The sequence below is a fragment of the Micrasema longulum genome, unplaced genomic scaffold (genome assembly GCF_059751315.1).
Source record: "Micrasema longulum isolate JH-2025_06_02 unplaced genomic scaffold, ASM5975131v1 h1tg001135l, whole genome shotgun sequence".
In the NCBI taxonomy this organism is placed as follows: Eukaryota; Metazoa; Arthropoda; class Insecta; order Trichoptera; family Brachycentridae; genus Micrasema; species Micrasema longulum.
In genome coordinates, this window is record NW_028278323.1 from 396,669 (window position 1) to 422,365 (window position 25,697).

At 33.5% G+C, this 25,697-nt stretch overlaps 2 protein-coding genes across 3 annotated transcripts; one reads left to right on the forward strand and one right to left on the reverse strand.

Annotated features, from left to right (window-relative positions):
* Nucleotides 1-2,306: 2,306 nt before the first annotated feature.
* On the reverse strand, nucleotides 2,307-13,747 carry LOC148276867 (phospholipase DDHD1-like). 2 transcript variants are annotated; one of them, XM_088233653.1, is made up of 12 exons: nucleotides 13,115-13,747; nucleotides 11,868-12,142; nucleotides 10,586-10,722; nucleotides 10,356-10,431; nucleotides 10,150-10,280; nucleotides 9,549-9,683; nucleotides 8,696-8,837; nucleotides 7,151-7,367; nucleotides 6,236-6,403; nucleotides 4,808-4,986; nucleotides 3,327-3,427; nucleotides 2,307-3,249 (listed from the first exon to the last, which is right to left on the reverse strand). In XM_088233653.1, exons 1-12 carry the CDS (start codon nucleotides 13,430-13,432, stop codon nucleotides 2,735-2,737), a joined length of 2,394 nt encoding a protein of 797 aa, XP_088089779.1. In that variant the 5' UTR covers nucleotides 13,433-13,747; the 3' UTR covers nucleotides 2,307-2,734. The 2 variants fall into 2 exon arrangements, with proteins under 2 accessions (XP_088089779.1, XP_088089778.1); XM_088233652.1 differs by having other exon boundaries at nucleotides 2,307-3,252; nucleotides 13,115-13,731.
* A 1,514-nt stretch (nucleotides 13,748-15,261) lies between these two features.
* On the forward strand, nucleotides 15,262-23,251 carry LOC148276868 (HMG box-containing protein 4). Its single transcript, XM_088233657.1, has 8 exons — nucleotides 15,262-15,474; nucleotides 15,736-15,964; nucleotides 16,702-16,874; nucleotides 17,480-17,601; nucleotides 18,764-18,860; nucleotides 20,767-20,903; nucleotides 21,189-21,341; nucleotides 22,297-23,251. The coding sequence occupies exons 1-8, from the start codon at nucleotides 15,438-15,440 to the stop codon at nucleotides 22,459-22,461; spliced, it is 1,113 nt and encodes a 370-aa protein (XP_088089783.1). The 5' UTR covers nucleotides 15,262-15,437; the 3' UTR covers nucleotides 22,462-23,251.
* The last annotated feature ends 2,446 nt before the right edge of the window (nucleotides 23,252-25,697 follow it).

A 25,697-nucleotide genomic window follows, 5' to 3' on the forward strand; every position in this document is an offset into this window, starting at 1 on the left:
TACTATTTATATTTATATAGGGAAATCGCAAATTAAAAAATACATTTTATTTTTTGTTAATTTAAACCGGAGTTGAACGTGGAGTGTTCAAATATCCGATGCATAAAACTCGAGAAAAGAAAATCTAGTGCATGGTAGTCTTAATGAAACCTTTTTTCATAAGCCTAAGGCTACAGTAAGAAATAAATATTTTCAACATGGAGTAATTAATTATACGGGTATTCTTCTTCTGAGTCAGGAGGGAAGCACGTCGTTAGGATACGCCTCCATCCGCTTCTGTGCTCAGCGCTTTGGAAGCCTCTTGAAGAGACACCAGTCGCTTCTGTTACCAAGTCTATTAATCTGATAAGACTCCTGCGAGATAGAGTTCCCTCTACTCCTCCTAGTATCACTAATTTTTATGTTGTCTATTTGCCTCTTAATGTGGCTGAGGTACCTGAGAACACGGATTTGCATCGTGGGAGAAAGACGCCGTTTGATACCCAATTCTTGGATCATAGAAACACTAGGAGTGGGCTGTCCATGATATCCGCAACATTCTAACCCAGCACCACATTTCTAAAGCATCTATTTTCATTCTCTACAGGTATATCTTATGTCAAATGAATAATTAACACGTTCACGGACACTTTTCTTATAGGATCCACTCATATAGACAGATATCATAGCTTTTATATATTTTTTTATATTTCTCATCCGATGGGACCGTAGTTGATGGTTTAAAGGAAATCTTATTTGACTAACATACTGGGACACTTTTGTCTCTGACTGTTTTTTATAGGGACACAATATCGCCTACTATCATATAATTACTTCAGTTTTACATGGACCAATATGTCTTTTGGACTGACGGCTATAGCCGACATAACCGCGAATATGTCAGAGATGTAAGCTTATATGTGTTTTTATTTTCTTTTAATTTTACTGAAAAATTTAACAGTTATCACAAATATTACTGAAATATTACAGAATGCTGATACAATTTTATACAGAAAATATGTAGATTAGCAAACATTCACAGTACATAAAATGACTAAATTATCAAGTACAGGAGATTTATTATTCTGAGAATTATTTTCAAAAGGATTCAGTCCATTTATCACACCAATACATTTCATGTTTATATAACAATACTTATAGCTTTCGTAGCTTATATTTTTAGTCTCACACATATTATATTAAAGTTTTCCATCATTCTTGTTTGTATATCTACTGGGTAAGATAAAGGATTGGAAAAATCACATACATATAAATAGTTAAGAACAATAATATTTTTTACAAAGTATAAAGCTACTATGTATATATTTATACCTATAAATAATATAAAATTGATGTGTTTAAATAAAATATTTACAACACATCATAAATAATCAATAATTTTTCTTTGGAATGAAAAGTTTGGATAATTATTATAACACAAATCATTGATAACATTTAAAATGAATGATATTGATAGTAAGCAAATATACAACTGTCTCGATACAAAGTTTTGTTTGATTTTGAGACTCATCGGCCAAATTGGATATATTTTTTTGAAATATTTCAACCAAACTATAACAGACATTGATAGTTTGATTTCAAAATTGGGCTAATCAATATACTATAATAAAAAAAAATTAACTGTGGAATATTTATGTAATTAAATGTTTTGGTTTATGGCTATTTAGGCACTGTCTCCCTGAGACAAATATGACTAGAAAATCTGACTGATAGTAAAAATGGCTTCACCTGAGCTTCCTCTATACTATCATGTATAATTTGAAAATATCACAATAATGTTTTTATTACTTTGGAGTTAATCGCAGTAAAAATTACATAAACTTGGTTTTCTTTTGTCTCAAATATTTTTTAAAAATGAGAATGAAGTAGTGAGTATTATTTTTTGTTAAAAATTGTTTACAATTGTTTGTAATACCTTAAGATTGATAGTGAAATCTAAAAATAAAAACATAATTAGAAACCATTCAACTTATTAAGTTAATTAAACTAGGTATTTTTAAACATTATAAATTATAACCAGGTTTATTTTTCATAAATCATGAGTAAACTGTATGAATTGATCAAGTCAAAAATGTATTTCTTTTGCGGTGTTTCTAGAACATAGATAAAATAAATATATAAATTTAATACTGATATAGTTCATTTTAAACAATTTAAGATGTGGCAATTTGTGCAGTGTTCACAAACACTTTTTTAAATTATATTTTCTTAATAGAACTAACAATGGAGTATTTTTGTAAAATTTTATAAGATGCCCTGTAAAATTTATCATAAACAACTTATTTACACTAGGTATATTTGAATTATTTTGTTGTTAAGAGCAGTATATTCAATGAGACGCTTTTAGTCAAACTTGGCTATTGAGACAGCAATAATAATTACCAATACATGATTTTGCAATATGTACCTTTAACACATCAATTTTACTAACTCACTTTGGAAAGAAAAAAAATATTGAGAATTTTTTAAAAATCTATTGGCATTATTTACCGAGAAACATTCATAATATTATGTGTATTAGACTTAAAAATGTGTTAGTAGGTATTTTGTACTCACAAAATGGAAAAGGGGTCTAGATTATTCCTAAAAATGTATTCATCTATCTACGATTCAATTATGTAACTAATCTAAACCACGCACAAAATATGGTTTTGGACATTCCACAGTGGAAAAATTATTCACCGCCATTAGTGTCAAGCGGGGTACTAAGGCACGCTTTGCTCGAATGTTCGAGTCACGTTTCCTCGTCGTCACCCATCTCGGGAAGCAAGTTGCTAAGTATAAAGTGCGCCACGTCGTAATTATTCCAATAGCTCGTGTGTGAGGTAATTGCGGAGAGATAATTATTGGCCATTCCCGTATCTCTCAATGAGTAATCTAGACGATATGGTAGGATATTTTCTCCTTCCTTACAGAGTTCCGAGCATCTTGCTTCGCAACAAATGCTATTTTTTCTCGAGCACCTCTCTTTACCCAATTTTTTGGGACCCAGCGAACGGGAGTCGCACGCTTTATCCGGACAAATGCTTTCTTTGCGCTTATCTGCGGATTTGGCTTTTGAGCCGCAGCAGGTAACTGTGGCGGACTCGCACGCGATGCTTTGTTCGTTTTCTGGATGTGCACAAGACTGGATATTAGTGTTTTCTGTTTCTACAGTTTTGTTTGATTTTGAAGGACTATCGTGCGGAGGGCCAGTGTCCGTAGGTTTGTTCCAAGGATGTTTGACATAAGACCAGAGCCTCCAGGAACCTGCTACAAATAAAATTTAATTACATAATGTAAATATATATAAAAGCTATCGATCAATATGGATAATAAACACATACCTCTGGCTGGAGAGAGACTGTTAGTCGTAGGGGTTGTGTGGTATGGTAGAATAACAACAGGAGGTTGTTCAGCATGGAAGCGGGAAATCAGTGGTTCTAACCTTCAAATACAAAAAGATAATGACTTAGGTAATGTGTTCTTATTGTTTTATTTTGGGCATATTGAGCAAATATGTTTAGTCATATCATCAACATAATCAAGTCAAAAATGTATTTTTAAATCATGTTTTTGCTCCGTGGTTTCAAAAAAATACAGACATGCAACTTTGATTTGTGTAATACCGAAGAAGTAAAAAATCTTATCAATAGCAATTTTATTACGCTGCGCCATTTTCATACAATGCAACGTTAGAGTAATATTTGCGTATTTAATTATAATAGAAACCTTCAGTACTTTAATCTTGTGCAATCCTATAAACGCCCACGATGCCGGTTAGTTCGTCTATCACGTGACCAGTTGTTCTCCCTTTTGCCGCTAGGGACGCTGCAGGCGGGATAGCTAGTACCACGTGATACGTAGTATAAGCGTTCACAGGAAAACGCTCGTAATAGTTCAGCCGTCCTGACTCTTTTGCATCCCTGCAGTAGATGAGTGTTGTTCTGGTCTAACAGTAATAGGGACATCAAGTTCTCGCTGTTTCCCGACAAATGGTGTTGTTTTAGCTTTCTTACATTGCGTAAAACTACAACCAACTTCATCGTGAAGCCCATGATTAGGCTTGAAATGGCATTATATGTTATTCCACGGAAGTATAAACAGCATATTTTTTCATAGCGTTAAACTTGTCGAATTTCATGCCAAAAAAAGATTATGTGCAGGGAGTTTTATTGCGTTACTTTTTTCAAATAAAATCTGCTAATGAAGCACATAGAATTCATGTGGAGACTTACGTCGACCATGCTCTGTCGGAAACAATATTGGTTACAGTTACAATGCTTTAAAAATAATGATTTTGATGATGAAGATGAAAAACGTTCTGGCGCACCAAATAAGTTTGAAGATGAAGAATTGGAAGCATTACTCGATGAAGACACATGTCAGATGCAAAATGAACTTGCAAAATCATTGGGAGTTTATTACAGAACAGTTTCCAAGCGTATAAAAGCATTAGGAATTATTCGAAAGCAAGGAAATTGGTAGCCGTACGAATTGAAGCTGAGAGACATAGAACGATAAACAACAAGAACTTATTCAAGTGCCTAATATTAGTATGTATTTGCAGCCTTTGTTGGCTTGCCTATATCTAATGACTTGTTTTTTATTTGGGTTCTTCTTCCTTCATAAGCGGTTTTTAAACTAGTGGACAGAAATGGAATTTATTTAAGTCTAACACAACCCTGCTGAAAAGGAAGTTTTTCTTGGGGTTGAGGTGGAATTGGGGACGATAGAACTTCTATTTATGACCCTGTAAACTGATGTTGAGATTTTTGCAAAAATTCGTATTGGTAAAATGTAAATAAAAATGTCATGTTATTTGTACCTGTAAGCCACAGGATCTGAGAGATGAAAGACATTGAACAGGCGCGGAGTAAACTCCTGCGGGAGTACGGCACACAGGGAGGGGTTGGGGTAGCGCATGGCCAGGAACACACTCAGGGGAGAGCCGAGGCAGAAAAGCTGCTGCAGTGGGAACAGAAGGCGCAGTTTTGGAAGATTACTCTGGAAATTTGCAAAATAAAAAATTAACAAACATTTAAATAGATAGATGCCTCCCAGACGGATATTTATTTATCCTACACCAGCAAGAGTTATATTTAACCTTACCGTTGACCACAAGTGTCCTCTCATGATGACATAATTTAGATCCTTAGTATGTAAAATTAAATATGAAATTTCAATGAGATCTATTGAATTATCTTGTTTTGGGATAATATATTTAATATTAAACTATAGATAAACATGTTGGCTCAACTAAAGAGTGGAAATAAATGATTAAATATGAATATACACAAAAGTCGTTTTCTTTTTAAAAATTCAGCAAAATCTTCATATCTGAGGCATGTTAAAAAAAAACCGGCAGTTTTGTTGTTTTGAGTAATATGCAATAAATGTTTTTTTAGCCCTTTTTATGACTGCAAGAATAGTTATTATTAGTTAACCCTTTCAGGCATGAATTAATTCCTGATTGTATTGAAAGCTTAGCTTAAATATCATTTGAAAGAACAACTAGAATTCGTTCCAAAACAAACAAACCAGCCAGAAGTCTGCTGTCAAACTAAAAATTAAACTTTTCATTTAATGCCGATTACTAACATAAGCTGAAAAAATATTAACGTACTCAAATAAATCTGAAATATTGTATATACTTGAATGAACACCCTTGCGAAAAGGTTAATAATTGTTGCCAGAAGTTACTCAATGCATATTTTATTACGATTGATCGGTAATTTGTTGACTTATTTAAAATGAATAGATGGTTTTGGTTTGTTTTTTGTTCTGTACTAAGGTTTTTTTTCTGTAAGGAGACTGCCATTATTGAGGAGCTAGATACATCAAGTTGAGATACTGCCGTTTACAATCCGAAACCTTTGCAATTGTTAATAGTATTATGCAAAAGTTTCTCTATCCATCGTCATATCTGACTCATTTCAGACCAATATAGGAGATTTGCTATCTTTATTTAAAGATACCTATTCTGCATTGCTTTTGAGTGACAATGATAGTCCTAAAACTTATACTATGAAAATTGCTCTTCTACAAATGTTGGTTAATCTTGACTCTAACCTCAGTTAGAAGTTACATAATATTTTAATGCTATCAAGCCATTGCTTAACAAATTAGTTGAGTTATAATAGTCTGAAAACTGTGTGGCGAAATCGTCATAGTGATTTTTCTCTTTTGATTTGCTGAATAATTTAAAAATATTGTGTACTAAACTGATGTAAAATAAACAATCTACAGAACTTACAGTTCCCGCGCAATGATCACAGCCAAGCTGGTAGTTGATGATGATGTCGTACAGTATAACACTTCCCAGGGAGTGCGCTACAGCGCTGAAATGTCCACTATAGTGAGGGTTGCGTGCCATGAACATTGTGTAGAGCCTGTTCAACTCCTTGCGAAGATCATCTTGAACCTGGGTAGAAGAAATACTAAAGAAAGCTACAGCTAATTAAACATTTGCTACAATACTTTTATTTACAATACTTTTGTCATAGATCACTGTTATATTTAATGTACATATATTCTTAAATGGCATTTGTGCTGTGTACACTAATAAATTAAAAAAAGTACTAGTATTTGGCAAAACACAATTACGAGGTATATTCATAAAGTAAGTTCCGTTTATATTTGTTGCCATTGCAGCGCTGCGATCGCAGTTTCGCCCATGTGTGATCCTTACCCCGATCTATTAAAGAGGAGTGAACACCATTATGAGTTAGCTGAGTGTTGTGTACGCTTCGTGGTGCTTTTTGAAATGTCGAATAAAATTGAAAATCCCGCCGCTTGTGACATAAGATTTGTAATTCGTTTTCTTAATGCGAAGAACATTAAACCAGTCCAGATTCAAAAACAGTTATGTGAGGTTTACGGAAAACATGTGATAAATAATTCAATGGTAAAGAGACGGGTGAGACAGTTCAATGAAGGTTGTGATAATGTTCAAAGCGACAAACGAAATAGGCATCCATCTTTGATGAGTCGTAAACTTGTTTGTCAAGCTACGCATGCGCAAAGCCGCGATGGCAAGAAATACAAAAGAAACTAATTTTCAGGTTAACCTCGTATGTAATAATCTTTCTTCTGGTCTTTCTAGCCTAGTAGGCCTGTAGTTGTAATGCGGCCCCAGAATGCCTGTAATAGTAAGGCCCTCACTACTTACCTGCCTCCCGTAGAGAGGGCTGGTGTAGTACATGACATCCATTGCAGCCTCGTTGATGGCGCGGCGCAGTGCGGGTGCAGCCGGGGGCGCTGCGGCCGCCAGCAGCCCCGCAGCGCGGCCCCTAGCGCCGGCCCTCCAGCGTGCCGGGAATAGCTCCGCGCGCCCCAGGCCTGCGCTCGGGTGGTGCACGCGCAGCCACTCGCAGATCCCGCGGAGGCTGAAAATTACAGTTTTACGAAGGTTAATGGATATGCTCCACCCCTGGCCTGCTTTGGGTTGACCAATTAAGCTGATGTGTATGAATTTTTTCACCACCCTATATCTTATAAGATTTCTATATTTTTATTTAACAGTTTCTCAATTAATTTTCTAGACTTGCGTCTGTGTTAAGTTAACTGATTTTTAAATTTATATTCATTTTTATAGAATATACATTATGATATAAATGAAACTAACAAATACCATACAAATAATATAATAAGTGTAATTAAAATATGCTTGTGAGTGTAAACTCCGCCTGTTCTCCACCCAACTGAATTAGGTGTTTGATGTAAACTGTCTTAAGTCTGCAGCATGGGAGTGTCTTCCATTGAGGGTATATGGTGTTGTATATTTTGGGTGTGAGGAACGAGTGAAAGCGTACGTTGCTCGTGATGTCTGCCGTTCCAAGCGAAATGGCAGTACCTAGCAAAAATTTTAAAGTATATTTTTTTAATGCCATGTGATAAACAATTGTTATCCTTCTAAACAACTAACGTAATAATAAATACATCTGAAATTTAAATAAAAAAACTATTTTGTTAAATATACAATAAAAAAATAACAAATATACAAAACATCAATTTTATCAAAACTTTTTAAATGCCTTCTTGCTTGGAAGTATACTGTGTTTGTTTATGTCTTGTGTCATACGAGAGTTGGATACTCGTAGTTCTATGTAGGTTATTGCACAAGTGGTAATATTGAAGTAATCAAAGCATGTGCGCAAGTCAAGTCCTTTGTACTCCTTGAACATGTACATTTATATGCCTACGAGTAAAGTACTGAGCGACAAGTTGAAACATGCAACAGTTTAGTCACAACAGGCCGTTGACTGGTGCAGCATACTGTTATGTGCGATTTCATCAGAACAATGCTCCAGCACACATAACGTTGGTATTAATGGATGTTCTTCGCGAAGCTGGGTTTGAATTGGTTGAAAACGGCCCATACTCACCTGACCTAAACCCTGGCTATTCCTAAAACTCAAAGAACATTTACGTGGAAATAAATTTTTGAATGACAATGAGGTCATGGGCTGTGTAGATGAGTGGCTGGCATGGGTCGGACGATAGAAATGTTGGAGCATTGTTCCAAAAAGTGCATACAAGTTCAGGGGGATTACGTTGAAAAATAGGGTACAAAAACATTTTCACATTCGCTTTGAAATAGGTCTGCAGTCAATCAATCAATCATCAATTATAATAGTTCAACCCTCATATATGTGAAAAGTCAACGCAGTTGTCAGGTCTATGTAAATACCGCAAATTTGCCAAAAGCACTTACGAATTAGTGTTGCGAATGATCCGACCTTCATCCATTTTCTGTCCGATGCCGTGTATCACAAAAACAACATGTGTAATGTCTGGCGGTCGCTCAGATATGGATGCTAGAGTTCTGTATCCCCTTCTCAGTCTGTACCCAGTGGCTGAAATAATAATTTATGAGGGAAACTGTTATTTACCTATTACATATTTTTTCAACAGAGATAAAGATGGAAGTCTAGGCATTTACGAAGCTCATGATCTGTCATCGGCTAGATTAAGTGATCACTTTACACATTGTATAACCTTCAACATTCTGCCTATAGGTAGTTGACTTATGTATGTACTCAAATATGGAATTTGTCGATTTTCTGTATCGTTGACGGCAACCCATCACCACGTACCTCAAACCACTTTGGAAAAGAGCGATTAAAGCGTTTTTATGATAAATGTTCAGTAAAATTATGGATTTTTAAAAACATTCATATGAATCAAAGTAAGATTTATCTAAATATTTTTAAAAAACATAATTTTACTGAACACACATAGAAAAAAATGTTTTAATCTCTCTCCTCTGCAGTGGTCAAATTTGAGTTATGCTGTGATGGATTGCCGTCGATGATATATGATTGGCTTGAACATTACTGGTTGGTCCACTGTAGAGATTCTAGTCAAAGTAGACAAAGTTTATTCCCTGTTCAATGAAATACGCGAAATTGAAACTGAACCAGTAGTTCAATTTCCAAAATCCAACTCAAAACCATTAACCTTACAGGAGTATGCATACAGGAATAAATTAACTATACGAAATAATGAAACTATGAACTCTAAGATCATTTTTTTTTTTAAAACTTAGATAAAAAAAGATATCTTACATTGATAGAAGCCAAGTTTCTGGGTGACGCTTCTAACAAGCTGCCGCGGAGCACCTCCCCAGTACAGGTAAATTTCACAACAGGACATCCACTCCACGTGGAATCGGGAGAAGTACTGGGAATGGACCGCCACCCCTGCAAATACATTAATACTTTTTAGAGACATTTCAAAGCATTATCTAGAACACTGTTGAGTCTCTATTTGAGAGGCTTGTCGGCAGGTGGAAAGGTGAGGAAGGAAGAAAGTTATTAAAAATATGCCACAACACCCAAACCAATTACTGAGAAAAAATTATTTCTTGAATTTTTTTCTTACAACTGGGGAGATTCGAACGCGTGACGCCAGTTTCAGGGTTGGTCGTTTTATGCACTGCACTTATAATTGAGAAGGTAAGAAATAATATGCCGATAACATACATTTTTTTTCAAAAGCTAGAAGTCATAACTCGCAAATTTAGTGAATAACTTTTATTAGGTTGAAAATAATTATGTGCATGTGAATTCAAAATATTGTATGCCTGTTAAATCGAATTGTTAGTTGTGTCTTCTGACATAACATTATGCCCTAAAACAAGCAATTACATTTGATTACACAAATTACCTGGTACCGTTGACTGCCTTTCTATATTCTCGCAAGTCTTCTGACCAAAGAGACCCAGATGCTCCGCTTCCAATGCTTCTCCATGGGCTCGTTCTAGTGGTTGCCAACTTCCATCATAGAAATAAAGTCCCCTATAAACAAACCAATAGTTAAAACTCGAAACATAGCTTGCCAATAAAGTAATAAGAAAAATATAATAATGTTACCTGGTGATGGTGTATTTCTCTCCTTGCCAGTAAATGGATTCGCAGATCATTTTTGCCACATCAACTTCATATAAACCTAAAAATAAACCAGTCCATGAATTCAATCTCATAATTCGTCCATCAATATAGAAAAACAAAAACATTATATCATTAATTAGTCAGTTGTTTGTTAATTGGAAGTTATTTGGGTAATGTTCTGTAAAGATATTTAAAAAAAATAATATATTTACCTCCTCTCACAACAATCTTTTCCAGATTGATGGTGCCATCATCATCAAAACTCTCTTCGGAAGATTCGTCCGAATTGAATTTTAGATCGTGTTTGGCGGGTGATTTATAGTCTGAGGACTCTGAGCAACTGCCACGGCTGAAACAAACAAAACAATTGTTGTTTTTTTAAATCATAATATCTTATGTAAATATTTTATACAAAGATTTTTTTTGTAAATAAAGCAGAAAAAAGTTTGCTTTTTTCATGCTTGTTGATTATTAGCAAAAAAAACATTGAATAGAAAACATAGTATATAAAAAATTAATGCAAATTTGTAGTCAAAAGTACAAAACATTTCAAATTGGTTACCCTTATGGGTTTTTGAAAATAATAATAAAAAACTGCGGTCTGATTTCTCGACAAATGGTTAAAACTTTTTTAGCACACAGACAATACTCCTACATAAGACAAAAACAATATTTATGATATAATGCCAGAATCGTGGAAATTGATCACGGAAAGTCTGAGGGGTTGATGATAGCTGATAGTTGGCCAACACATGTTCTTGTTTAAATTGTTATTTTGTTCTATTGAAATTTTAGAGATTTTTATTATGTAACAATTTTTTTGTCTAATATTGTTTTTAATTGTTTTTTCTTTCTTTGTTTTAATTGTTGTTTTTATATACCTATTTATTGACGTGCCCTACATAAAGTTATCTTAACTGAGTTGTTGACAATCTGAGATTTTTCATTTTAATGTTATTATATTATTATAATCTTTATCTTTGAACATAAAAATACAAAATACTGGTTTCTAAACACGAGTGTTCCTTTGTCCAAAAAAAGCCATAAAAATAAAATAAACACTTTTAAAACATACCAAAATTGTACAAAACATTACATATATTTAACACATCTGTTAGTATGTGTTCAGTGTTCTGCCTCCAGACTACAGATTCTCCGGAATGGAACTGGATTGGATTGAAGGAAATTCTAATCACCGAGCAAGGTATTGTTATCGGGTTGTAGTCCCGTGGCTAGTGTTGTGAACTCACTGTTGAGAGATCCGAGGTTCAAACCCCACTCTAACTCAACTTGATTCCCATTTTCTAATAGTGAGCTATTTACAACTCATTGAAAATGGCCCCAAAATCTAAATATTTAAGTAAATAATAAGAATGCAAATATTTCTTTTGAAAAAAAAATATTTGAAAAAAAAGTTTAATTCAATTACAGTATTTTTATAATTTATATTATGAACTATGTTATTCCATATACCGTTTACATAAATCAATTTACCTCTCATCCATGTGACTGGATCTTCCCGTTTTTTTCAGAGTAGAAAAATGATCATCATCCTTTTTCCCAGGAGGCGACGAAACAAAGGCGTGTTCTTCATCATCACTGGAAAACTTGAGGGCGGAAGCCAGGTCTTCTGTGACGGGAATAGTGGGGTGGGAATCTTCAGCAGGAATGGGTGGAAGACTGCGGTACTTCTCTTCGATCAGGAGGGAGTCGTAGCCGTTAAATTCAGTCCAGATTTTGTCACCTTTCAACTTGTAAAACCATCTCACCTGGGAAAAATACTTTAAAAATTAAGAAAATAAAATCTGACTCATATTCAGTTAATAAAATTAGCATTTGCTGTTCTTTCACTCTTTGGCTCTACATATTCGTGGCAACATTTGTTTATATGCATGAACCTCATTAATAGTAAATTGAGAAATTGTCTTATTGATGACAACCTAGAATCCGGCGTGAAATTAAAAACAACGATGTACAAACCTGAATTATCCAAACTTAAAAATTGCAAGGTCATTGTTTAGATTAAATGCATTTTTTTAAATGTAAGCAATATTTTTTGTTGATAAATAAAATTATTACTAAAATATCTGGTTTTGGTAAATGTTAGTAGCTAGTTTAAACCGATTCCTAAAAGCATGTTTCATAAAAAGAAATTTGGCTCTCAAAGGAAATCTTAATTGTTGTAATGCTATAATCTATATAATTTAATCTTTGGCTCTTTTGACTTAATGAGTTTGCCGACCACTGATCCCTAGATCCTAATATTATTATAAGATATCCTAATATTGAACACTCTGGGGCCACAAAAGAAAATAATTGAAATATTTTAGTAAATCATAAGAACGCAGATATTAAATTTTTTTTAGTCAGAAGTTCTCAATGCAGAAGACACAAAACATGTGAACATTTAGAAATATATTTACCAACAAACACAATTTAACTCATAATGACCTTTGACAGTTTATTTTCGAATGACTGTCTAAATTCTTCAAAGATACATACTCAACTTTGTAAAAATTATTGAGTGTTTGTTAAATTACTGATAGGGGTATATTTTATTGTCGTTGTAGGTCTATGAGAATGATAAAAAAATATCAATAGAATAATGTTAAATAAATTTAGAATAAAAACACCAACAAACATTTTTCAATCAAACTTCAAAAAATACTTTCAATTCATAATTTATTTTAGATACAATATTGCAGAGTTGGGGACAAGTACGTAAAAAAGAAAAAAATTACCTCTTCTGGTGTCAAAGGCTCAACCACGGCCATGGTATCTTCAGAACTGGGAATCTCCCACGTCTGACTAGCTTCATCACTTGGATCCTGGTTCACAAACATCACTTCATCATCTTCTGGTTCAATAGGCGTCTGAAACTCTAAGAATTCCGCATTTTCCGTACCGTTCTCAACTACACCAGTAGAAGTAACTTCCTCGGACGACAGACCCGAAAAATTACTAAAATTTCCGCTAAAACCAGTATATTTCTGCAAAAAGTCACCGTTCGCCTGCTCAGCGGATGAATAAAACCGAGAAAATAGCTTTTGGTAATTCATGGTGCTTGTAGGTGTCAATTGTTTTACTCTAAAAATGGAACTGTTGAAAACAAAGAAAATTGTGCAAAATAAGTACTTAGTAAATGGCGGTCAAACAAAGTGGTGACTAATCTAATTATAAACTAAACACGTGTAAAGGTGTCTCTTGGTGTTTTCTCAACCTAACTTCTAGTATAAGATCATAGATCAGATTGTTTTAAATCGAAACTACATTTTAATCGATCGCTTATTATAGGGGTGAAATTTTGTTATCGTTATCTAGTCGTATCTAGTTATCTACAAACGTCAAAATTACTAAATGTCAAAACATGTCAGAGACAATATTGACCAGAGACTATACACATTTTGCTTATCGACTAACCAAGACTATGTTCATTTACTCAATGATCAACCGGTGTTGGATCAACCAATAATATCTAGTCGATGTTGAATCACAACCCCCTCTAGAGAGGTGGTTTTGGTTGAATCAACCACCCAATAAAATAATTCTTGACTACCACTGTCTGTTCATTATAACTAGAATTTCCAATAAACAGCCTCATTGGATCTACCGGAGAATGGTCCATTTCACACGTATCGTTCAAATCCACACGGCACGGTAAAATTTAGACATAATAATATTTATAATTTTCTTCTGGATTCTGTGTTATCTAAAATTTATTTAGCGACCCCTAGTAATTAAAAAATACTGCAAAAGGAAAACGAGTGGAGATTCTTTAGTCATATGGTGTAGTGGTTATTGAATTTGCCTGGTATTTAATGAATAAATATAATCAAAAAAGAATTGTGATACAATAAAATATCAATCTACCCTTTGTTACTTTATTATGTTGTACCTATGTATTTTTACCATGGTATGAAATTGGCTATCACGAGTAATATCATGCAGCAGGCTCGTGGTTTGCACGTGTACAGCAGGCTATTCTTGGTGAATGCACTTTAGTGTATATGGGTTATGTGAAATTATCAATCGCTGTTGTACGAATTCTTAACTTTTTAATCAATTTACATTGTTTTCTTTTTCCAATTTGAACTATTTTTGTTTTTGCAATATTATAAAGTAATTTACTGCGACAAAAATTCTTCTTTGGCTATGTTAAGCATGTACTTTTGTATTTTTTTAAAGAAATAATATAAATGTTGGTTTCCATCATTTTTTTGTTGGATTCACTTCATGTACTTTTTTTAATGCTCAACAGTGGCCAACTATACAAAGGCTAATCATTTGTGCAAAAATGTTTTGACAATTACTAGTTCTTCAATATGTATTAAGAGAGCCGCGATTTTCTTGTTTTTGAAATCGAGCACTGCAAACAAATATTAATTCAAAACACAAACGCATTTTTATTTTTTTATTTTTCCGCATCTATGGGTACAAAAGGCACTGCATTGGTATACAAATCGCAGCGTATCTTGATCATTTTCTTTTACATGAAGGTAAGATGATCAGTCTTACGCTTCAGAAGCCAGTCCAGGGACTGTGAAATATTCAAGTATTAAAACATAATACTAAATAAATATTTCATGTCAACCATGTCAGGAAAAGTAAATAAACGTTCTGACTGTTGCATCACAAGGCCAATTTATTTTTTCACATTTTTTAAATTTAACTTATCAAAAAAGTGAAACATTTTTATATGTAAATAAAAATTGTAATTTCATATTTAATCTTTTCACTTTTTTAATGCAGCAAGATGCTTGTATTTAGAGATGTTCGTGTTTGTTTTATAATTATAAAAATAATACACTTTTTTTTACATTTTTTATTACAAAAATAATTTAATTATTACAAAAATCAATATATTGTTTATGATATTACATTTTTATCTATGACATTTAAATGACTAAAAACGGAAGCGGGTTGAAATTGACAATTTATTTGCAATGTTTGTCAACATAGTAAATTATACATATTGTAACTTTGATTGATAAATCTGATACTTAATTTTCTGCTTCACTATTAAGTTGTCTTTTAGTTTCTTCAAGCAGCGTAATTGATATAACAATGGAACCTGAAATCGGCAAAAAACCCAAAGTAGAAGGTATGTAAACGTAAACTAAAAAATATGTTTTCAATGCAGTCATTATTATTTACTAATATTTGTATGATAGCTAGCCTTATTTACAAACTTTTTATTTTATAATTTTTTCAATCGTTAAATCTTCAATTTTACAGTTTTAACGCTGATTTAGGTTATTTACTTAATTTTGGCGGCAACTTCGTAGGCTTGTACCTATATTTTTTTATTAATGCGGTTCTTTGTTTATGTGTGGAGGAATTTAAAAAAGTATATGTGTTTTAGATCACCTTGAAGTAACGGGGGTTTCGCGTAGTGGCCGAGTTCGGAAGAAAAGTTCTAAGTTGATGGATTTTGAGTCTCCCGATGACCTGGAAGTTGGAAGGCCGAAGCGCCCGGCGCCGACGCCCTCGAAGGCAAGCGTACCGATGGAAGTGCCCCCATCCGCCATTAAAGAAGAACACAGCGGTAGCGAATCAGACTACTTCGACCCTACTCTTGACAATAATGATAGGTTAGTAAAAAAACATAATCGTAATATCAATTGTCCCGTTACATGTTCCTTAGTAAGACAAGACATTCAAAACTTGATTTAAGTTATCCCTTTCTTATTAGAATGTTTTTTTAAGATTTAAAAATAATTAACATTTTCTTATTAATGTACCGGCATAATTTCGGCCCGGATGTCAATACATAGGCAGAATGGTGAATGTTACAGTGTATAAAGTAGCCACACAAACCAGCCAATGACAGGTCATAAGCCCTTTAAATGGCTAGACTTCCATATTCCTTTCTCAAATATATTTTCCATTTCTGTTACAAGAAAATTTAGATTTAAATAACTCCCTATGGAAAAAATCCAGCCTGTCTACAAACATTTGGACGTACTCAAAACATTGTTGATTAGAAAAATGATCATTTATAATAAGTGAGCCTTCTTAATAAAAAATCCGTCTAAAAAAAGTTGGCCGTCTAATGACAGGCGCCGTGGGGCAGTTGGATAGGCGGCCAACTGTGAAACTGGCGTCGCGTGGTCGATTCCCGCCAGTTGCAAGAAAAAATCCAAGAAAGATTTTTATCTCAATTGGTCTGGGTGTTGTGGTGTATTTTTCATTACCTCCTTCCATATCCGGATAGAGGCTTAGCGGGTTATTCCTTAAAAAAAAACCTATTTATTAAAAAAACATAAACTATTATTATTTATACATTTATATTTATTTAGAATGGTCTCTTTGTGTCTGATATTTCCAGCATGGATTCCATGGACTCTGATGAAGTGGGATCTGACGAAGATGCGCCCGCTCCTCGAGACGCTCCGCGCCCATCGCACTCCCTGTACATGATGGAGCAGTCGAACAAGCGCAAACTGCTGGTGAAGGATGGGAAGGTCGTCGGAAGGGCCAAAGCGCAACGCAAAGACAAAGGTCAGACATTCACACATCATATTGATAGCTACTTATTTCATTAGAGAAGAGAATATTGTCGGTATACTGATACCCTCTAAATGACAAAATTTGAAGAAACAAAGTAAAAATGCAGTTATCAGGCGCGTTCTGTCCATACATTTTTTTTTTATTGATGAAAATGTAAAATGGAAGGAGCAAATAAATAATATTGTAACCAGAATGAGAAAACTTGTATATGTATTTATTAGACTAAGAAATTGTGGCACTTCATTAAAGCCCAAAACAACAAAATACTGAATTTGGAGTAATAGATGTCTCAGAAGAATCTTTGGTGTGCTGTGGTTTGACTTTATTAACAGCTGTCATCAAGTGGAGGCGACACGGTTGGCTGGGCCATAGACTGCGAATGCCTCCCGAGAGCCTTAACCATACTTGCCTACTTTACAAGGCATCAAGTTCTCTAATTTAAAATTCAGATTTGATATAAAAAAAATGGACGCACCACGTGTACGCACTGTCACAGCTACCAGCCGGCTAGTGGTGGCCTGTTTGCCCTATGAGACCTAACTGTGAGCAAGTTTATAGTTGTTATCCTGCTCTTTTATATTTTATTTTTTTACCAGGTAAAAGCAGGGTGACTGCATACATGCTGTGGGCGAAGGGAGTCCGGAATGATCTGCTAAGGAAACATCCAGATATGGATTTTTCTGCAATTTCTAAAAGGCTCGGGGAGATGTGGGCTAATGTAAGTACGTATTTATTTTCCTGTAATATCCCAATATTCATCTATCAACATCTTGGATTTCCAGGGGGGGCTATGTAACACACCAGAATGTTTGCATTAATATTCTCAGCCTGTTGTAAGGTGGAGATGTTTTGTTAATTAATTTTAAGTATTTGTAATGTTGTATTTGTTAAGTATCTCTTTTCCAGATAGTGTTTTTCTGGGTTATTATGCCGTGTTTGTGGGCTTTGTATTGCCGACGTTTCGGAGCACATTGCAGTGTCCATCTTCAGGGCTGAATGTATGAGTGTAGTTTTTAGTGTGTTTAATTGTGAGGAATTTGTACCGTGTCGCAGTCGGGCAATGTATGTGGTTAAGTGTGTGGAGTTTGTACCGTGGGCTTTGGAAGCACCGGGTACCATGAGGTTCGTAGTCGTAACCCATCATCCCTGTTTATGTTATTAGGATGCTTGTATATTTCTATGGCTTCCTTTATTAAACGGGCTTGATGATTTTTGGGCTTTCCAAGGACATTTGGCTCAAATGAGAAATTATGCCCTGTTTCTATGTAGTGCTCTGCAAGAGCTGATTTATCCGGGTAGCCCAACTTGCATGCACTCTTGCGCTCTTGTGCCCACGGTACAAACTCCACACACTTAACCACATACATTGCCCGACTGCGACACGGTACAAATTCCTCACAATTAAACACACTAAAAACTACACTCATACATTCAGCCCTGAAGATGGACACTGCAATGTGCTCCGAAACGTCGGCAATACAAAGCCCACAAACACGGCATAATAACCCAGAAAAACACTATCTGTATTCTGAAGGCCGTGAAAACCTACGAACCTTGATTATCTCTTTTCCACTAGTTTTTGTTTATTTTTGTCAACACTTGATTCTACAGGCCCAATCATTGGCCTCAAAGTTTTCATTTATACAAGTTTTTGTATTCGGTAAATTATTAAACATATTGAATTTCTCAATAATGTTTAGTGATATGGTTGTAAACTTACTAATTCACCAAAACTTAATAGGTATAAACTGAGATAAAAAATAAAACTTTTATAGCTGTTATAAAATTGCTTTCGAATTTTTAATTTACTTGGGAATCAAAAGAAATAATCATGGCTTTTCTTAGCTAAATAGTACGTAAAATATTTTTGAGTTCTTTAGGTCACTCACCTAGAGAGATATGTTTGGAAACGTAAGGCCAAACGTTTGGCCTCTAAACAAGCGTCCAGTCAGCCTTCGCCAAACAAAAATATAAACGGTAAGTTTTCAGACCTTATTTTTTATTTATTTATCCAATGGACGTGTTACATTTATAGGATTTTGGTTGTGGTTAGATGTGAAGCTCCTACCTCAGTTGGAGGTAGACAGATGAAACGATGTTGAGGTTCTGATGCGTGTTTATTACATGACGATTAAGATTCAGTACTTTGTTATGGAGCGCGAGAGTAATATCTTAATTGAACTGACTGAACTGGACTACTTGTTGGGGTTGACTGATTGACTTGAACTGACTGACTAAACTTGACTGCATGTTGGAAATGACTGACTGGCGTTACCACACCATATAATCCTTTTACAGGACGAGTTCCTATGTCCTCTATGTCTTTACGGCGGGAATGAAGTTAATATATGTTTTCTAAATTCGTTATTGAGTTAAGGTCCTGTGTGCAATACTGTCTTGCAGAATATGATGTATTATAATTCAAGAGAAAATGCTGAGTGGCTTCTTGTGTCGATTCTCTATATTTTAGGTAAAATCATTTTGCACATGTGTGTGTGTGTCATCGATCAAATGGAATTTTCAATTTTTTTTGGACTGTGTCCCACTAAATTGTCCCGTGCCAAGAACATGTTATATATGACAATATTTGTAGTTTTTAATTTATAGACAGCCTATTCTACAAGTAACAAATGTATGTGTGGTTGAGAATATCATGCGCGATTTACCTCTAGATGAATGCTTCCCTAAAAATTTTACTGCACAATCAGTACTCAGTACCTAATTTTTTAATCATTATTCAGCTATTTTGTTCCGATATTTTAAAATGATTTTGTTGTTAATCATAGCGATCTCATCAAATACCATGCACATCCTATCTCCTGTGTAGTTACTCATTTGTATTGTGGGTGTATCTGTAGTCAGAAATAAAACCCAAAAAAAATTAGCTGAGGAAATTTGATAGCTATCTCAGAACAGGTGACCTAGTGAGAAAGCTAGCAACCATGCTTACAATTTATGTTATGTTCCTTTTTTACATTATTATTTGTGTTACCTATTTATTTATTTCTTAAGTTAGCTTATATTAAAACTAATATAAACTATTGTGTACATTTACATCATCTATATATATCTTTGAATCCCTTAAAATAAATATGTGTTTATGTTTTTCCTTTTTAAAAAAAAAAAAAATGTAATTACTATTTTATTTTATTTTTACATCTGAGTATGTTTTTCATTCTTTATTTCCATCCTTAATTCTTAATTACTCTTACAAGTTTTCTTCATTTTTAATATTATTTCCATTTGTAAATACTCACTACAAACTACAAACCTTAAAATATATTTTTTTTTCACTTAAATTTAAATTTTTAAACAACTTTCATTTATGTTTTCTTTTTCCTTCTCTTTTTTATACTTTCATAATTAACATTAGATTTAATTGCTTTTTAATATGGAAACTTCACTGGTCCATTAGAATTAAGTCCAATTGTGTAAAATATTAAACTTTGTAACTGTACTGTATGTTTCCTGAATAAAAGAAAATAAAAATAAAAAAAATTATTTACATTTCCTTACAGTAACTTATACATTTATTTTTAAATTCTTTCAGACACTTTTCATTCTTCATACATTCAGGCATCTCATCATACATTTTTAAACCCTTATACATCAAACAATTTTGCGACTCAGCTCTTTTCAATAATGGTAGTCTTATTTTATCCTTTTGTCTAGTAGCATATTCATGACAATTTTTGTTTAAGACATCTTTATCCTTAAAATATTTTGGTAATTTATCGTGAAAAAATTTATGTATAAATATCAACATATTGCAAGAATAAAGCTGCACCAATTAAAATAAACACAGATTTTGTCAGCACTGAAGTATATTTTTTACAGTTCAATAGTTTGGTGAATGATTTTAATTAGTATTTTTTGTTTACAGCTCCCGGCGCAGCCAAACAAGCACAAGAAAGACAGTCAAATGTTAACAACAACTCTAGTCCGGCGATTTTACATACCCCTACTACTAAAGGCAGACAGTCCTCACACAGTAAACCAGCACCACACTCTAATAACTCTGTAAGTTTATCAAGCTGTTTATACAAATCTTCAACAAACCCCTTTATTATAATTCTTCTATTCAATGCAAACCCTGTTGTCTTTAGTAAACGGTGACACATATTCAGAAGGTCCATTTTCAAATGATTTCTTCCTGTATTAGCATTAATTAGCTAATTTGCTCAAGTGGAGCGGGCGTAGCGGGGTATTTCTATCCTTGACGCCGATTATCACCAGTCGGCTGCACCATTGGAATGACTTTTCCCGCATAAAATGTGTTAATAATATTACTTTTTCTGTTCGTAGACGGGTGGCAGTGGTGGAACCGTGAATTCTAATGCCAGCGGGGGAGGGGGGGTTTACCGAGTAGTGGGGGTCGGTCCAGCTGATATTGGAGCCCATTTGAGACTCTTGGGGGAAAGCCTTACTATCATCGGAGAAAGGCTGAAAGAACACGAGGTAGGAAATCAGATTTCAATTCGTTTATTTTTATTAAAATAATAAAATAAACACATATACAGTAAAACTCCATTTATCCGAACTCCAGTAATCTGGATTGCCAAATATCCAAATCTTTATCAGGAAATAAAAAATAAAAGAGATGTCATTAAATTTAGTTCAATTGCGTTTCAATTCAATCAACTATGTTTAACCATTTTTTTAATGTGATTCCAAATTGCTGTATTATTTCGAAAGCAATAAAAAGTGATTTTAGAGGAATTTTTGCTCCTATAATAAATAGACCGTTATAATATTTTTGTGCAACATAAGAAAGAGAAAATAAAATATTCTGTAAAAGATTATATGGTATTTTTTTTTTATAATAATTAAAAAAGGAAATAAAAAATATTTTTAAAAAATATACCTTATTATTAAAGGGTAACAAAATATATCATAGAAAAAAAGAGTTCATATCTTTAGTTTGTATCCAGGATAGTGCGTGTTTTTTAAAAGAAGGAAAATTTTGAAAGTTTGGAATCAATGAAATATTATCAGTAAAAAAAGAATTAAACAATTTTGGGCCTATAAAATATGCATGTCTCTGTGCGAGTCTCGTTTTACAATGTGGTATTTTTAACACAATTTTTAATCAATTGGTTAATCCAGTTATTCGGGTTTCTCCATATCCGAATAACGTCTGGCACGCATTAATCTAGATAATCGTAGTTTTACTATTTGTGTTTTTTTTACGTACAAATTTTGACTTATTTTTCTATTGACTAGTCCTTTTTTTTTATTCACTGAAAGATATTGCTTTTAGCAATAAGCCCTCCAAAGTGCGTATATTTTTGTACTTGAAGTTAAAATGAAGTCGTCTATATCTAAAACTCACCATCTCACCACTGGTCCGGGTTTTGGAAACAGACAACACATATAAATTAATGAAATTAAAAAAAACTCGTTTATGCTTCAGGGTCAAATAGCCGTGTCTGGTTCAGTCTCTGTTCTTCTGGATACTCTCCTGTGTTCCCTGGCCCCCCTTGTGTGCCTTACCGCTCACATACCCTCCATAGCGCCGCCCGTGCCCTTGTTGCAAGACACACTGCACAATATCGCCTACATCATGCCAGGACTATAGAAAACCAGACGGATGGAACAACAGAGATGAAGAAATTATCATTAGTAAATACATTAGCAGAATTTAGCCAATATATGCTGATGATTGATTCTTATACACCGTGTTTCAAGTGTATTTATCATTTATAAAATGTTTGTGGTTATTCATTATATTAAAATTATAATAAAATCACATTGTTTTTAACCACTTATTATTTATTTAACTACCTACCGGTTTTGTCATAATCATGTAAATATGTATTCGAATTTAACAATCTTTCCTATAGTTCACTCTTGTCCAATTTAAGAACAACTGCAAATGATTGAATTTTAACCTCCTCATCCTCACTTCATACCTCCAAAAACAGAAAATATTGCTTGATGTAAAGACTATTTAATTACCTTATCACATGGACTAAATAATACACATAGACACGCCCTGAGCCCTCAGAAATTATGACACTTAACTAATACCCAAACGCTCAGTGATGCCCAATGCGTATTTATTTGTTTTTTTACTGCCATGCCAGCCAGGTTTGACATGAGCTTGACATTTGAAATCGAAACCAAAATGTTTGCTTGTGTCAAGAAAATGTCGTTAAGATAAACATTGTCAAAATAATGATAAAACTTTTCATTGGGAGGTATTTGCTTATAAGTGATTGACAGAGCTTTAAATAATTAATACCAAAATACACAACAGTCCCGTTAAACTGAATTCAATGGGACCGATGAGGCTTCGATTAAACGAAAATTCGGTTAAACCGGAAATTATGTACATAGCAAAAATGTGCAGCACAGAATAAATAAAAGTATAAAATTTCTAAAAACACATAAAAATATTCCTGCATGATGGAACACAAAACTAAATCGAGGAAGTAAAAAGTGATATTTTCTTTTGCTTGATATGAGAAGAACTTTTCTTTGCAGCTTGATCTCTAAGGCGTTTAATGAGAAGCAGTTCAGCAGGAGATGCTTCCTCTTGTTGGTTAAGCTACACCATGAGGTCTTCAAACATCCTAGTTGCTCCTGAATGGTTTGGCCCTTTTTTTTCTCTTTTGCAACGCTTACTGCATGAAAGCAGTATAGAATATGGTAAAATAAAAAGAAATTCGGTGATTCCGTTGATCGCGGAATTCGGTTAAACTGGACTGTAGTAAATAAGAATTATTTATTTTAAATGTCAAACTACGCCTAGCGGCACAAAAATTAAGCTCATCTTTCTAACAACGTGGTTGTTTGGAAACATTTAAACACAAACTATTTTATGTATAAAAAATGGGTATTATCCCAGTTTTTATAGTATGTACAGTCTCCCCGAATGCAGCCTTGGTATAAATAAACAATCTCGGTAACTGTGGGTACATTTTTATGTCACTACTTTTTACTTTAAATATTTTAACTTTAAAAGGTGCGTCTATGTGTATTAACCCATTGTAACACAAAGCCGGCGAATCGCCGGCCAAGGTCAATTTGTCACTGACACACAAAGGCGTTAATTCGTCGGTTTGTTTTTGAAGAGATTTTTTTTACATTAAAACTGAATTATAATTACTTTATTCGTAAAAATTACATAAATAAGTATATTTCGGTTACTGATTTCATAATAAAATGTAATAACCACAATTTATTTCACATTATTAATTACAAAATATTAATTTAGTCTATTGTAATAACAAAATGTGTCTAATTTAAATAGTGTGTTTGATGAACACATTATGTCATCTTTATTAGTGGTGGAATGGGTTAATAGGTCGATGCCTCTACATGTATTACATTTAAGAGACTGTTAACATAAATTAGGATTCATTATTCTACATATGTATATATATTTGGTCTCAATTATAACTCGATAGCTTGTGTTGCTCTGAAACTTGTCAGTAATTAAATAAATAAGTGGTTAGAAACAAAGTGTTATTATTTTGATTTTTATAAAAAACATCATCATCTTACTGTTACCTGGTGGTGCACAGGGCACTGTAGTTGGTACACTAAATGCAGTGTAATTTTATTGGTCTTACACTTCAGATGACACATATTGCATATGTAACTGATTATAAAATCTATTTTTGTATTTGGTCAAATAAAATATTCCACCACACAATTTTTATTTTATTTCTGTCTTTGTGTATACATTAGAATATTTATTTATTTATTAAACGTCACGGCACGCTATGCCTTTTACCTCACATATATATTTTAACTTTCCTAGAGTATAATAATCATATCGTCGTTGCGCTGGCAATATCTGTTAAGTAACATTGTAAAAATTATTTTATAAGATAATAACAAAAAGAAAAAATATTTAAGTATATTTTGATGAAACAAAATTGTGTAATCTTAATGAGAAACTAAAAACACTTAAAAGAAAAATAACTTAACAGATATTTACGGCGCAACTATGTTAGGATTTCTTCAAACAAACAAATAATATGAAATAATTTCTCTTAATTCTAGTTAAATTGACATTTCCGATTGAAAAATTACAATTCAATATAAATTGAATATAATTTGATTAACTGTTATTGTTACCTAAATACGTGTTCAGTAATATTCAGTGTAATAACAAATTCATTACTATCCTACAAGAAGGGGGGGTGGGGGGTGTAAATGTTTCTTCAGATGTGATTTAAACTGGCGTGTTGTGGAAACATCTTTGATGGTGGATGGGAGATGATTATACAGCCTAGCCACATAGACAGTATATGAGCTGGAAAAGGAGTAGGTATTATGGATGGGAGGGTGCTTCGAGAATGAATAAATAATGCCCCTTATCGAAGACATGATTACATAAGGGAAAGAAACAATAGTACCCCCTTTAACCAGTGTCCCTTTTAAATGTTTTTAAACATCATTTGACCATGATGCAAGGATTGTTTTTCGAATGAAATTGTTTAAAATGATTAAACTAAAATAATAATGTTTACAATTTTTGAATCGAAATTTGTTTGAAACATAATGAAAAAAAACCATGTTAGAAAACGTTTATTAATTTTTATTTAATCCTTAATTGGCGGTGTATGCGAAAAATTCCACCGGCCGAAAAGACAAAGCCAAAAGCATCAGCCTTAAAATATTTCATTATGTTTTTTTAACATGAAAATTTCCCGATAACTTATTTGATGTTTTGTAAATCCAACATAATTTATCAAAACTCAATTTATTTCGACTCTACACAGTTTTTTGCACCAAAGGGGTTAAATACCGATTACATAATATCGATTTTAAGAATTCGAATATCGATTGAGATGCGCATCA